Source organism: Phascolarctos cinereus, unplaced genomic scaffold (genome assembly GCF_003287225.1).
Source record: "Phascolarctos cinereus isolate Bilbo 61053 unplaced genomic scaffold, phaCin_HiC Scaffold_3;HRSCAF=262, whole genome shotgun sequence".
Taxonomy (NCBI): Eukaryota; Metazoa; Chordata; class Mammalia; order Diprotodontia; family Phascolarctidae; genus Phascolarctos; species Phascolarctos cinereus.
This window is the reverse complement of record NW_027555736.1, coordinates 30,623,507-30,639,133: the sequence shown is the minus strand read 5'-3', so window position 1 is coordinate 30,639,133 and position 15,627 is coordinate 30,623,507. Positions and strand designations below refer to the sequence as shown.

The 15,627-nt window shown below is 42.6% G+C and overlaps 1 protein-coding gene across 3 annotated transcripts in view; it reads right to left on the bottom strand.

Annotated features, from left to right (window-relative positions):
• The window catches only part of DDX50 (DExD-box helicase 50), a 28,318-nt gene extending 19,171 nt beyond the window's left edge, over window positions 1-9,147 (bottom strand). For 2 of the 3 annotated variants that reach the window (XM_020975152.2, XM_020975154.2), the window contains exons 1-7: window positions 8,950-9,147; window positions 4,640-4,939; window positions 3,402-3,477; window positions 2,028-2,206; window positions 1,340-1,457; window positions 1,034-1,219; window positions 683-828 (exon numbers count right to left, since the gene is read on the bottom strand). In XM_020975152.2, the coding sequence (XP_020830811.1) occupies window positions 683-828; window positions 1,034-1,219; window positions 1,340-1,457; window positions 2,028-2,206; window positions 3,402-3,477; window positions 4,640-4,939; window positions 8,950-9,042 (1,098 nt within the window). In that variant the 5' untranslated portion in view covers window positions 9,043-9,147. Of the gene's footprint in view, window positions 1-682; window positions 829-1,033; window positions 1,220-1,339; window positions 1,458-2,027; window positions 2,207-3,401; window positions 3,478-4,639; window positions 4,940-6,331; window positions 6,405-8,949 lie in introns of those variants that run through there. The other variant, XM_020975153.2, reaches the window with a different exon arrangement.
• Between the last annotated feature and the right edge of the window lie 6,480 nt (window positions 9,148-15,627).

The window sequence follows — 15,627 nt, the reverse complement described above, 5'->3', positions numbered from 1 at the left end:
CGTAAATGCTAATAATTAGTTCGGCTCTAAGTGCATGTTTCAAAAACGAGAATTTGTTCCAATTCAACTGATACAACAGGGAACATTCTGACCAGAACTAGAACTGAGTTTGCTCCCTCAAGACTTCTCTTCAAGAGAACGTTGGCAACGCAGAAAAATTCACCACTTCAAAATAACTCATGAGCTGCAATCCTTCCATGCCTACTTCCACGAACAAACTTTAGGTGTCTGTCAAGGTAAATTGGCAAATTTATTGTATATCTTCTGGAGCAGCAGGAACTGCAGGAAGAGACGGGCTGGTCCTCATCCCCCACCCCCACCTCGATGTAGGCACACTGAGGTCAGGATTTCAACCTAACTTGTGTGGACTGTGGAAAGGGACAGACAGGGAGGGAGGAGGCTGAGGAGGAGGCCAAGGAGGCGGCCATGGATGCTGACACTATTTGTAGTATTTATTTTTTAAACATTTAACATGTATAAAACTGTGCTACAATTTTCATTAGGTTCCTATCATTTTTTGACACATCACTGACAAGGTTTTTAAGGGTTGTGTCCTAACCCCACTTCCTCCATAAGCCCTGTGGCTTAAATGCAAATTTTGCATAGCTTGATGCTTTTTGGAAACACCTTTCTCATTACAGCAGAACTATCATTATTATTATTTTTAAACAAAATTCCTTACTTCCACAGTGGTTGCAGTCTTTTGAGTCATTTTCCCCACGAGATCAATCTCTTCATATTTGGTTTTCATGTATTTTTTGGCAACTTTATATACCCACTGTGGGCAAGTTGCAGAAAACAGGAGGGTCTGAGGATTGTCTTCGGAACCTTAAACAAATAAATCTGATTCAGTGTCCTAGAACATCATTGTAAGACTCTTTGAAGCTCTCCAGCCAAATCCCCAAACCCAAGATGAATGTACTTTTTCTAAGTCCAAAGCCCAAATATTTATGCATGCATATGCACACCTCAGAAAATTCAAAGGCTTCATGAAGATTTTTTTTAATCCACCTTTGACATTATTTTGAAATACCTGTTTTGTAAGATCCGTGGATAATGTCCTCCACTTGGTCAGCAAAGCCCATATCTAACATTTGGTCCACTTCATCAAGCACAACATGACGCAGTTTAGACAGATCCAAACGGCCACTCTGCAGGTGGTCTTTGATACGGCCAGGGGTCCCAACTAAGATGTCGATACCCCTTCTAATGTGATTAACTAAGGAAGGGGGAAAAAAGCCAATACTATTGGTAAATAAAAAAAGTCTAAGAGTGTCTGCTGTTTCCTTTGCTATACCAATAACTGTATGTTTAACAATTACCACAAACATTCACTCACTTTGGCCTTGATATGGTGTTCCTCCATAAAAACACGCCACACTAAGCTTCCGAGTTATGTCTTGGAAGTCTTTGGCTACTTGGTTTGCCAGTTCCCTCGTCGGAGCCAGAACAAGCACCTGGTTAGTGGTTTAAAAAGAAAAAAGAGAGACAGAGAGAGAGAGAGAGAGAGAGATGCATTTCCAAGACCTAAAGTCACATAAAGACACATACTTAAAAGCAGGGATTGAATATGGCATCACACATCTCTAAAAAGTAAAAAGAACCACCAAAGTCTCCTTTAAAGCAGTTCTGAGGAGGAAAAAACAACTTATTTCTACCATCTGAATGATATTCTAATTTCACATGAAAAAGTGAATTCTTAAAAAAAAAATTAAGTCTCCATAAACAAGGTAGATTTCTAGGAAAAGGTATTACTGAACATAATTACATGTGTAAGTACTTTAAAAATAAACTTATCAGCTTCATGTTATATGAAGTTACAAAAAAAATCTCAAGACCCATAGACAGCACTAATCTTTACTATGCAATTTCCAAAAGGTGAGAGGATTCTTTCTGAAATGTTTGCTTTGAGACCCAGAAGGCTCATTGGACTTTTTATTTTCAGATACTGAAGCTTAGACAACAATCTCTTTTCCTTCATAATACTATTATTTAAAGCCATTCATGCCTGTAATTGTAATGGTTACCTTTGGAGATCGGGTTTTTTTCATTTCTTCCTGATCTCTTTGGAGTTTCTCAATCAAAGGGATAGCAAATGAAAATGTCTTCCCTGTTCCTGTCCGTGCCTGAGCAATTAAATCTTTCCCTTCGTATACAGGACTAAATGTCTTCACTTGGATGGGAAACAAATAAGTTACCCCTCGAGCTGTAAAATGAAATGTTGTTAGAATTGTTCTGCAGCATCAGCTCTGGTACTTGCATGACCAATACAGATTCCTGGGGCTTCTGTAGAGAGGCTGTCCAAATGACAGTCACATTCTTATTTATGCTCCAAAGAAGCATGTTTACCTGCCTATAATGTGGATCTGCTTATACCCACACAGAGGGTGGAGGGGATTGGTAAACAGATTACCCTTCCCACAACTCCTCAAGAACTCCATCAATGCAAAGGGAATTCACCCCAAAGTTGCTGCAAGTAAGTTCATCAATGAAACAAATTTAGAGCAGCTAACAATGGGGTAAGTTGTCTATACTTAAAAAGAAAGGACCAGAGGCCTGGGAGTCCAAAAAACTGCCTTCGGGACCTCAGAAAGGCCTTCTCACTGTAAGATGGGAGGGTTGGACCAAAAGCTCACATGGTTCTCTTCCAGTGCTAACACTGTAGAATACCAAATGACAAAATAAATCAATGGCCCAACAGAATGAATCTGCATACAATGGCTCACCAAGAGACTGCTAGCTTTAACTTCAACCTAGGCTGAAAAATAGCAGCTTACGGGGCTGCTAGAACTGATATAATCCCAGGTTTCTTAAAAAACAAAACCCTACAAATTCCCAGGTAAAATGAAGCAATTCCCAAAATACAGATTATGAGTATTCAAGCAAATTAAATTGGGTAAAATAATTTTTTTTAGTCTTGATCCAATTTCACTGACACAGGAAACTTCCCATGTAAAGCCTCCCTCCACCCATGCAAATCAACAACTGTTCTCAATGTATTCTGTCATCATTCAGGATGCTATGCAGTCAAGTGATCTGCCTGGGCTCCTGCAACAAAATCAGTGTGAATCAGTCAGGAGTGGAACCCAGGTCTTCCTACCTCCTTGGCCAGCACTCTATTGATTATACCACGCTGCCTCTCATCACTAGTAATTATAATAATAATAAAAAATCACATTTACAAATAATAATTAGTACATAACTAATTCACAATGTTAAAAATAACTTTTGAGAGACAGGACTCCTTAAGGTAATAAGAGAAGATCAACAAGGACAGCACAGACAGAAGTATAATTAAAGATCGGTTTTTTCACACTGTCTTAAACGATACTTTTCTTTTGACCAGAAAAGGCACAAGAGTAGTTTCGCTTCACTACACACTGACCTAATCTTCACATTACCTTTGAGAAGTCTGATTGTTTCTTCAGAGATAGGGAACCGGGAGAACGCGCCTTCTTTCTGGTCAGGTGTTAGGTCCTATCAAAATTAAATCCAAGTTCAAATATAGCTCATGCTACATTCTACATTCTATACTCAGGTAAACGTTTTCCAGGACCCCCAAGTTAATATTCACCTACCACTATTTAATTTTATAAAATACTAAAATTTACAAAACAGATAAATTGCCAAATCTAAAAAACCAATAAATTTAGGGGACATTACAATTACAATCTTTTAAAAAGTAAAGTGGCCTAGTTCTTTTAATACAATATTTAATTCATATTCACTATTCAAGAATTCACTTAATAAACTAAGGTACAGCAATATATGTCTTATGTATATGTCTACATGTACACATATATAATAATATTACTACTTATTAAAGCAGAACACTGAGATAAAATACAGACCACATCAGCCATGGGAACTAAGTCAGGTATATAAATCTAGATCTGAAAGAAACCACTCAGTGGACATTTTAACTATAACCCATAGCTTCATTAATTGTTTCTCCAGGCCACTAAAATTTACTGACATTATGAGTTCCATTTTTATTTTGGATATATGGAAAAAGATAAAGGAGAACATTCAGATTAATCAAAGATCTTGCAGGCTTGAATTTTTGAGCCTGGCTAACTATAAGGCCATGTGATATTCTAAAGAAACATCTCCTAAGAATTCAGCATACTTGTCAATGCATAATATAAAGCAAAGTTTGTCTACAGAGCAGACATTTGAGCATGATTACCCATAAGTTTAAATAAACCAGCCTCATACTGTTATACTGTGTTGGTCTGAATACAGGTCATACTTTCCCCAAAAAATCTGGCTTTGTATGAAACCCAAATCCTTACAACCTGTTTAATTTTGGGGTGTGTGTGTTTATGTGTGCACAACGCCTACTTCACTGTCCAAAGCCATCTCGTTTGAGGGATGAAATCTACATTCAAGGGTAGTACGCATACACGTCTTTAGCTTAATGTAAGAGATAAGATGTGAATGCCGCTACCCTGGTAGCCATGTGATATTAAAAGGCCTTGGTAAAGAGCTCTAATATATCCTGGGAGTCCACGCATGGGAGTCTCACACCACGAGAAGGTGCAAATGATGATGAACTGAACCCCCGGAGGGAGTGCCCTCAATGACGATATCAAGGATCCACTGATGGACCCGCCAAATACAAAACAAAGCCTCATACCTCCTCCGGCTTACTGTATTTGGCTGTGTGGCTGGAGTTGCTAAGAGACGATCGGCTCTTTGAAGTCCTTCCATTTTCTTCAGTACGGGAGAAGTCTTTCTTTTTTGCCTTGTCAGGTCTAGGTGAGCCTGAAAATTCACTTGGAAATCTATCTAGCCCTTCTTTTGTGTCTCCATTTAGCTTCTCTTTTCTTTTTGATTTTTTGGATTTGGGGGGACTGAGTTCATCTACATCATCATTATCTGATGTTTCCAATTTCTTTTTAAAGTCATCTCGGTGGTTCAACTTCCTTTTATCACTCTGTTGATGAAACAAATAACAGTAATAAATAAATTAAAATAAAATAAATTAAAAAGACTGCTACAAAGTTCTCTTACTATGACTTCAGGTGATTTAGAGCAATGCTCACTAATTCAAGTCAACATTTATAAGCACAATGTGTTAGGCCCTGAGCTTATGCTACAATAGAAAAAAAGCTGTAACACAAAAAACATGGCATTAGAGAAGAAATGAAGTCAAGGCAACATGCTACTGTGTTATGAAAAAAGAGAGAGCACTTTTGGTAAGGGTTGGGACAGAAAACCACAGAAATCAAGGCAAGTGTCATGAAATATTTCTCATCTGAGCTGGGTCTTGAATAAAGACTGGGATTTTGATAGATGGGAGTCAAGAAAACCATTCATTCCAAGCATAAGTAATGGCATCAGTAAAGTCATGTAGGGAACAGATGTGAGAAAAATCACAGAGGCAGCTTAGTGGGTATGAGAGCTGAGAATACAAGGTGATTCCAGGATTATGAACCCGAGTCACTAGAAGATGGTATTGCCATCAGCAGTTAAGGGGAGGGGAAAGGATTAGAGAGACAAACAGACAAACCGACCAGAGACAGAGAATAGCTTGGTATTTTGGACATTTCTGAGTTTAAAGTGTCAGTAGGACATGTAGGTGAAAATATCCAGCAGGCAGTATAGATGGAAGTATGGAACAAGGATACTGGGAAGAAGTTATGGTAGATGACACAGATAATCTGGGAATCACATGCACAGTGCTAATGATCAGGACATGGAAGCAGAGAAAATCAAAGGACAGAATATACAAAGAGAAAATAGCCAAGGACTGCACTTTGGGTTCATCCATATCTAAAGAAGGTAAGGAAGTAAGACTGCAACCTGCCAGGGGATCCTGAATCTTGGCTGGTGACTCTCCAAACCAGTACCTACTATGCCCTACCACTCCATTTCCCCCACACACACACACACACACACACACACACACACACACGCACACATGCGCACGCGCACACCCTCCTATCCTTGTGGAAATCACAAATAACTCCTCAAGAAAAGATTTCTCAACCATGATTTGGAATGGAGGAAAAAGAAATAAAATTAAATCAGGTCCTTCCCTGGATCCAAGGAAACTAATCAAAGAATTGTTGTATTGTCTATCTGTACTGTGGGCCTGTCATGGGAAAACCGTTCAGGCCCTGGAAAACAACTGCTTGCAATCCACCTTCCCCATGTGTGATTTATGTATATAAGCCGTGCTTTTACTCCAACTTGGAGAACATTCCTCATTCTGAAAGTGACTAATTAAACTGCTCCTTAGTTACTGGCACTCCTGTCTCTAGGCCTACTTTGTGTGGCTCCAAGCATTCAGGGGTTAGAGGCTGGCTCAGTAGCATCCTGTTACCATCTCCATGCCGATGATTTCCAGATCTGTTTATTCAGCTCTAGTGTCTCTTCTGAGCTGTACTTCTTCATCACCAACTACCTGCTGGAAATTTAAAAATGGGTATCCTGCCGGCATCTCAACCTCAACATGTCCAACAGAATCCATTTATTATCAAAATCCTCCCTGCTTCTGAACTTGCTAATATCCACCATCCAGGCTCACAGCCTCTGTGTCAGCCTCAATTTCTCTCATTTACCACATAAATCCAAACAATTGTCAGATCTCATTTTCTACACGTCCCCTTCTCTCCATCCTAACAGCCACCCCAGAAGAGGCCTTCAACACGTCTTGCCTGAACTATTCCAAGAGCCTTCTTGTTGGTCTGCCTACCTCAAGTCTTTCCCCAATCTCATCCATTTTCTATTCAGCTGCCAACGTGATTTTACTAAAGCAGGTCTATTCATGTCACCTCTCTCCCTCCCCATTACCTCTAGGATGAAATAGAAACTGCCTGGTTTGGCATTACGACTCCTCCCAATCTGGTCCCTTTCTGCCTTTCCAATCTCCCTACATTCTGCTTCCCTCAACGCACGCTACAATTCAGCTACATTGGTCCGCTTGCTGTGGTTAGCACAAGAACATTCCCTCCCCAACTCTCAGAATCTTTGCCTTCTTTAAGACTCACCTCAAGCACCACCTCCTTCAGGGAGCTTCTTTTGATCCCCCTCGGTGCCATCCCCTCTAAAGCATCTTCCATTTATTCTGTTATTTATATTGCGTTAGTTATTTTGTCTTTCCCCATTAGAATGTAAGCTTTTTGAGGGTAAGGGCTGTTTTTGCTTTTCCTTTGTATCCTCCAGTGCTTAGCACAATGCTTGGCACATCATAGTACATGCCAAAAAACGCTTGTTGATTGAAAAAAAAAATCAAACTCATTTTGAGAGGGTAATATCTGCATGGCCAAGAAGATGAGGAGCAAGTCACTCCCCCTCTCTGCTCAGGCCGCTGGCCAAGACTGTAAGCTGCAGAGAAATTGCTGACCTGCACAGGCACTGAGCTACCTCACAGAGGAATTCTCTGTGCTAATAAAGTCACAGGTCTAGGCTCTTATCCCTACGGGGGAGACTAAGAGCACACTCTCAATGAAACATAACTTATCACTTGATTACACACTGCCTTTTATTATTTACAAAACTTAGTTCCCAAACAAATAGACAAAGCACTATGAAATACACAAACAAAAAATATTTTGCTGCCATTATCATTAAGCGCTCTCCCGACTGCCTCAAAGGTGAGACGGCTAGAGAGTGAGCTCTGATTTTTTTTTTCCGTCCTCCACTTACATAGCCAACCAGATCATTCAGGCCCTCATCCCCTCTAGAAAGGTACTAAAGTTGATCTCAAAGCATAAGTCTGATCACGAATTCTCTTGATTGAGAACCTTTAAGAGCTACGGGGGGGGGGGGGGTTGGTTTAAAACAAACAACTGCTCAGTTTGCTGGATTAAAGCCTTCTGGGCCTAGGGTGCAAGACTTCCCTTCCCACACTCCATGTCTGGGACTAAGTAGTCCATTCTCTTGCATTCTCACTGGCTGCCCCCCATCCGCACTCCGTTCTTCACCTCCAACTCTTGAAATCCCAGAACGCGTCACCTCCTGGGGGAACCTTTCCTGGTCCCCCTCCATCCCTGAATTATCATCTCTATCTTTCTATGTTTACACGCTGTAGCTCCCCATTAGACTGGTCCCTGTGCTCCCATAGGGCAGGGACAGTTTTTCCTTTTGTCTTTGTATCCCTGGAGCCTGGGCGTTTGCACGTGGCAGACCCAATAAACACTTGTGGAACTTAAATGGAAACGGACAGAAAATTCTAGCTTCAAATCCCAACAATTACTCCTTGCTGCGCCCACAGTCAAACCACATTAAACCTGAGCCTCGTTCCCTCACAACACTTGTAACATCTCTCACATCCTCAGGCGCTTGCAAGGGAAAATATGCAAAATCTGCGACTATGCAACGTCCGTAACAATGATAGGAAACATTCGACGCGTGTTCTGCTACGCCGAGGTCTGCCATGCGCGGGGCAGAATCGTCACACTCAAAGGGACGAGCTTTTAGACCCAGGAAATCCTGCAACCACCTGCTAGGGGCGGCGGATCTTTACTGATGGAGGGACAAAGTCAGATCTTTTAAGTCCCAAAGGCAAAGCCCCTGGAGCCGGGGTCAAGGATAGCCGCCCGACCTGCTTCACAAACGCGGGGCTGGGCAGGGGCGCCCCGGGACCCGCCCCCGACTGCGGCTCCCGGGCAGCGCCCCGGGCCGGGGCGGGAGTCCGGGTCACAGGCGGGGGTTCTGCCGACCCCGGCTCCGTCGCTTCCCCCGTCATGCCCCCGAGCTCCCCGGCGCGCCCTCCTGCGCCCAGCCTCAGTTTCCCCGCGAGGATAAGGGGGCGGGCGGGTTCGGTCCCTCCCCTCCCCCGCGAGGACGTCCCTCCCCCTCCGGCCGGACCTTCTGGGCTCTGCGGGGGGACTCGCGGCGTCCGGAGCCGCCAGGAGGCGATGGGGGCCGGGGGCGGGGTGGTCCCGAGCGGGGGCCGGGCCGGGCCTGACAGGGCGGCCGAGGTTCCGCCGCACTCACCTTGTGCCTGCCGCTGTCCCTCCGCGGGCTGTCTGGCCCGTCCAGGGGCGCCTCCTTCTCCATCAGGTCTCCCCACAGGACCTTGCTGGGCATCGTCTGCCGTCGGCCCTTCCCGGCCCGCTCCGCACGAGCCCCTCACCGCGAGCGATGGCGAGAAAAGGAAGCGGCCCCGGCCGTCCGCCAGGCGTCACTTCCGCTCGGAGGCCATCTCCCCCTCCCGCCGCGCCAACCCTCCTCGCCGGCACTGACTACCCGGGGGATTAGAGGCCGGACCATTCGCGGCCTCGGGCCAATGGGAGGAGAGGGCTTGCTATTGGCTACTCGCTGAGCCCCTTAGCCAATCCGCGCAAGGGATAACCGCGGCGAACCGGGGAGAAAGAGCAAGCCCTGGGAAATCGGCCGTGGGATGCGTGCGCAGCAGGTGGCTTCTTGACCCCGGCGTCTGAAGACGCCGGTCCGGTCCAATCCGTTTATTAAGTTCCATTGATCAGGCGCTGTGCTAAGCACCGAAGATATAAAGGAAGGCCGAAAAAGCCCTTGCCCTCCAGGAGCTTGAAATCTAATGGGAGAGGTGACCTGCAAACGGCCGGGTCACCTAGGCTGCCTATGCTGACACCTCGTGGCATGCCCCTGGGGGTGGGGAGTGGGCTTCCCGAGGTGCCTAGAGGACCCCTATTGCAAGGCGCCTGGGTTGTGAGCTATGTGCATGTGTATATGTGCATGTATAGATAACACACGCATGCATATCATATACATATGTATTATTCACATATGCACTAGACTAGACTTTAGCCGCTAAAGAGTAGACCCTTCGTGGTCTTCATTTTGGCCAAAGTACAAACGGGGCATGGGGCGGGGGGAAAGCACAGAGAACTCCAAATCCAAATTTTGCAGAGTTCGAACATTTGCACTCTTTGAATAGTAATGGAACCTCAGGACTAAGGGAATTTGGAAACTGTTTCACAATAGTATTACTTATTGTTATAGAATGGTTGATAATAATTTTCCCGCCTGACTACACCATTTTGAACTTCACAGTGCCAGGGCGCTGGAGTACCTCCCCTCTGCGCGCTCTTTTTACAGCCTCCTTCCTCCTTTAGATTGTAAACTCTTTAAGGACGGAGACTGTCTCTTTTGCATACATTTGTCTCTCTAGCCTTAGCACCATTCCTGGCACTTAGAAGGTGCTCAATAAATGTTTGATTGATTGAATGATTAATAAGATAAACAGTCCTTATCAAAGTTCCCTAGACTGTAAGAGCTACAAGGGACCTCGGTTTAGGAAAATTGGCCGTTTGGATCGTTGGATCATTGGTTTAGATCAGAAAGGACCCTTGGAGGTCATTTAGTCCAACCTGTTATTTTTACAGGGTGAAAAACTGAGACCCAGAGAGAAGAAAATGCCAGGGCTTAGATTAGAAACCAAGCCTCTTGATTTTAGGTCCAATGGTTCTGTCCACCACACCGGATGTTCCCTTCTCTCCTGCTCATAAAGCCTCTATTTTTAGAAACTGAAGGACAGGAAATGTTTGCTCTGCCCCCACACATAAGAATAGAACATGCAGCTGGATGAAGTCAGTCTACTGACTTAGTGTACCAGAGTGTGTATGTGTATATATATAGATATATATATATGTATGTGTGTGTATATATATATATATAGTGTATGTGTGTATATATGTGTATGTGTGTATACATATATGTATGTATATATACATATATATGTGTATGTGTGTGTGTTTGTATATATATATATACACACATATATATCTCTTAGACAGTCACAGCAGATGGGCAACCAGCTGGGCACAGGACTGAATAAGCAGAAGAATGCCAGTCGGATTACATTTGGGAAATAACACAGCACTTTCAACAGTCCAAAGCCACAGCCTGATGTAAAATCTCATCTTTTAACATTAATAGTCTTAGGATTATAGATTTAGACCTGGAAGGATCTTTAGAATCTATCAAATACAATGGCCTCATTTTACAGATGAGAAAGTGAGACCCAGAGAAATGAAGTGACTTGCTCAGCTTAAGGAAGCTGATAATTGCCTGGGGCAAGATTTGAACCGAGGTCTTCCAGATTCCAAGTCCAGTACTCTATCCACTACATCATGTTCTATGATTATGCATAGGAAATCCCACACAATCTATGAAGAATTAAAAATTGTGGTTGACCCAAGGTCACATGGTAATGAAATCAATGTTAATAACTAACAATGATAATAATAGCTTTTATATAATCCTTTAAGGTTTGCAAAGCATTTTACTTATATTATCTCATTTGAACATCACAACAAGGAGGTATGGTGCTAATATTATCCTCATTTTAAAGATGAAGAAACCGAGGATATTAAGGTGTTAAGTGACCTCCCCAGAGTCATATTGTTAGTGAATTCTGAAATAGGATTCAAACTCCGATCTTCCTCAAGCTAAGTCTTGCTTTATCCACTATGCCACCTACTTGAATAATCTAGCATATTACCAGTGACACCTTGTACCCTCCAAGAGGCATAAAAGACACCAAGAACTGTATGACCAGAAAAGAAGAATCATTAGTCAGTCCGTGGACTAGCATTTGTGAAACGCCTACTACGTGCCAGGCATTATGCTAAGTGCTGGGGATACAAAGAAAGGCAAGAATATACCCTGCCCGCATGGAGCTTACGGTCTAATGGAGGAGACTTGCAAACAACTGTGCAAACAAGCTACATACAGGATAAAGCAGAGATAATTAACAAAGGGAAGACATTAGAATTAAGGGGAGTCAGGAAAGGCATCTTGTGACGCCCTGAGTGTGAGGGATAACAGATGGACAGTCTGACTACTGCATTGGTACCCATGGAAAGATAGAAGCAGAGGAAGAACTTGAGTCCATCGGGCAGTTGGCTCTATACTCAATGGACAAGAATTTTAAAGGATGAGGAGGAGAGGATGGATAGTGACCTACATTAGTGGAGGGAATATCCACATTGATGAGATGGAGGATCCATTGAACTATTGAAATGTACATTTATAGCCAGAAAACGGAACCGAGAGAAGATGAACCTAGATTTCTTTAGTACTTTGTAAATTCTAGTTCACAAAGCACTTTCTTCAATGCAGCCTGCCAAGGTATTATCCTTATTTCACAGATGAAGAAATTGAGCTTCTCAGTAACAAAGCAAGTAACTTGTCCAAGGTCACATGACTGGTAGTTGTCACAACTCAGAAACCCAGGCTTCCTGAGTATAATTCTGGTCCTCTTTCCACTAATTCATGCAACATGTTGTTCCTGTTCTACTTGAACAAGAAAAACAGAAACATCATTGTCACTTTGAATTTCTCTAATTACTAAGGATTTAGAAGGTTGTTTTTTTTCATAAGATTATTGATAGCTTGGATTTCTTCCTTTGAAAACTGTCTGTTCACATCCTTTGACCATTTATCTTTTGGGGAATGACTCTCAATTTTACACATTTGAATTAGCTCTTTATATATTTTCTATATAAAACCATTATCAGAGAAACTTACTACGAAGATTTTTTTTCCCATTACCTCTTTCCTAGCTTCTAATTTTAACTACGTTAGATTTGTTTGAGCAAAAACTTTTAAATTTTATGTGGCCAAAATTGTCTATTTCATCTTCTGTGATCTTTCTTGCTAGTTTGATCATGAATTCTTCCCCTGTCCACAGATCCAGAATGTAATTTTTCCCTTGTTCCTTTCATTTATTTGTATCTAGGTCATGTATCCATATAGAACTTTAACGTGATAAATAGTAGAAGGTGTTGGTTTAAACCAGAGGTTTAAAGGCCACAAGCTATGTCAAAACTCCTGAGGACTGCTGGAACCAGATTAAAATGTGATTGGGAAATGTTTAACAAAATAAATAAAAATACAACACAATTAGAGATAATTAATCATCTATTAATATGTGTTAATTTGTGGTTTGCTAAGTCAGTGTACAGATGCAAGAATCCGTTTCTATTTGAGGCTGATACCACTGATCTAATGTACCTATAGAACCATTATTTTAAAAAATAATAACTTATTTTTAGTTTTAGACATTCACTTTAAAAGATTTTGAATTCTAGTTTTTCCCCCTCTCCAAGACAGCATGCAATATGATATAGGCATGTACAATCATATTAAACGTATTTCCACATTAGCCATGTTGTGAGAGAAGAATCAGAACAAAAGGGAAAACCACAAGAAAGAAAAGAAAAAGAGAAAATAGTATGCTTCGATCTGCATTCAGACTCTGTAATTCTTTTTCCAGATGTGGATAGCATTTTCCATCATGAGTCTTTTGGAATTGTCTCAGATCATTGCATTGCTGAGAAGAGCCTAGTCTATCAAAGTTGGTCATTGCACAGTGTCACTATTACTGTTCTGGTAGAACCATCATTTTTCAAAAGAGAACCTCGTCACCCTAGTCACACGAGAAGATAAGTGGTGGTGATGGGGGAGAGGGGATAACAAATGTCAACTGGTTTGTTTTTTAAAAAATTCAGTTTGTTTTAAAATGAATTCCCTTTTCCTGGCCCCTTTCTTATAATAGCTAACATTTACATAGCGCTTCAAGGTTTGCAAAGCACTGTACAAATATTACCTCATTTGATCCTCCCTACAACCCTGGAAGGTTGGTGCTATTAAAATGGTGCCCATTTTACAGATAAGGAAACTGAGGCAGCCAGAGGTTAAGTGACTTGCCCAGTCATCTAGCTAGTAAGCGCCTGAGGTCGAATTTGAACCCAGGTCTTCCTGATTCTGAGTCCTACATTCTATTCACTGTGCCATGCTGTCTTTCTCCTAGGATCTTGTAAAATTGGGTAACTTGAAAATCAGCAGGGGAAGCTGGAGTGAAAAGACTGGGAGTGAAGAGACCTTGGTTTGAGTCTTGGCTGTGCTGCATTTCACCAACTGTGTGCCCTTCCACAGGTTACTTCCCTTCTCTGGATCTGGCTGACCCCTCTGTAAAATGTAAAGGGGTAAACTAGGCGACCACGCTCTCCGAGTTCCCTTGCAACTCCAAGACTTTATATCCGTAATACCTGCATACATACATGAGATCCATACGGACAGGGAGTCCAATGAGGTTTAAGTGTGGTCTTCTCTTTTCTGCCTGCTCTCTCCAGGAGATAACTAAGAGACGGCAGGATGAGAAAAGCACAGAAGGATGAGAGGTAACATAAAAACCGAAATCGAACAAGGAATCCTCATGCCAATTCCTGAGTAATCATATTAGATGGACTCGTTTAATCCGTCTCTCTGGGTGCGTGTGTCCCGATTCACCCTGGAATTGCACCCAAAACCACCCTAACATTCATATCAACTGTCACAGCTTTGGAAATTCTGAATTTTTGTGTTATAGTCTTATGTCCCATCACCTGGGCCGCAAGAGGGCGTGACTCATCAAGAAATCCAATCTGACAACGCAAGCCACGCTACACACAGTATCATCATATTCAAGACAAAGGAATTTGCTTGAGACCTACAGAATTTGCTCATGAATTGCAATGCTTACAATGTGCTTGGCTAACCATGGTCCAGGTTCAATGTCATAAAAACCAGCCTCCTATGGGAACTCCATACTGGTGTAGGAGAGAAAACCCTGGACTTGGAGCAGGAAGACCTTTGTGGCCAAGAGCTGCCTCTCCCCCCACTCCCTTTGTGACATTGGACACCTCACAGATCATAGAAGGTTAGAGCTAGTAGATACCTGCGGGATGCTCTAAGCCGATCCTATCATTTTACAGAGGAGAAAATTGAGTTCCAATGAGGTAAGAAGATTTGTTCGAGGTGACCCAGATGGCCAAGGGCCAAGCCTGTCCTCGGACTCCAAATTCTATCAATGCTCTTTCCTGTTTCTGCCACTTGCCCTGGTGAAGTCTCAGTTTCCTCGTCTGTGAGAAAGGGAACTCGCTGATTCCTGGTCTGTCTCTTCTGTGTCTACTACTCCATTGGTAAAAAGTACTTGCTTGTATCACCCCACTTCACAGGGTTGTTGTCAGGAATGTGAACTCATTATTATTACATTCTTCCCTGATCATCACTCCCATATACAGGTTGTCTCCCCCATCAGAATATAAGGCTCCTGAGGGCAGGATGTCTTTCTTTTGTATTTGTAACCCCATTGTTCAATCCAGTGCCTGACACAGTTAGCAAATGTCTTTTTATTCATTCATTCATTCATTCCACAATATACACAATTTCATTTAACAAACATTTATTAATCACCTTTCAAGTACAAAGTACTATTCTCTGTTAGGTCCTGGGGAAGATACAAAGATGAATAAAGCAGTCCCTGCCCTCAAGGAGCTTACACTCTGCTAGGGGAAATAGCATGTTCATGAATAACCAGCATACAAATGAGATTATGGTAAGTGCATAAGTAAAGCACAAACAATCATGAGATCAGACAAGGGAGCTCATACTGCCTGAGGGACCCAGGGGAGGTTTCATGGAGAAGCCGGTGTTTGAGCTAGGTCTTGAAGAATGGGAAGGGCATATAGGATGTCACTCTGATAGAGATGAGGTGGAACAGATTCCTGGGCACAGGGAATGGTAAAGCAATGACAATAGAGGTGGAAAAACACAGGATGTGTTTAAGGGATGGCAAATAATCCAGTGTGCCTAAAGCACTGAGTTTGTGAAGGGACATAGTGTGAGATGGGCAGGAAAGTAGGTGGG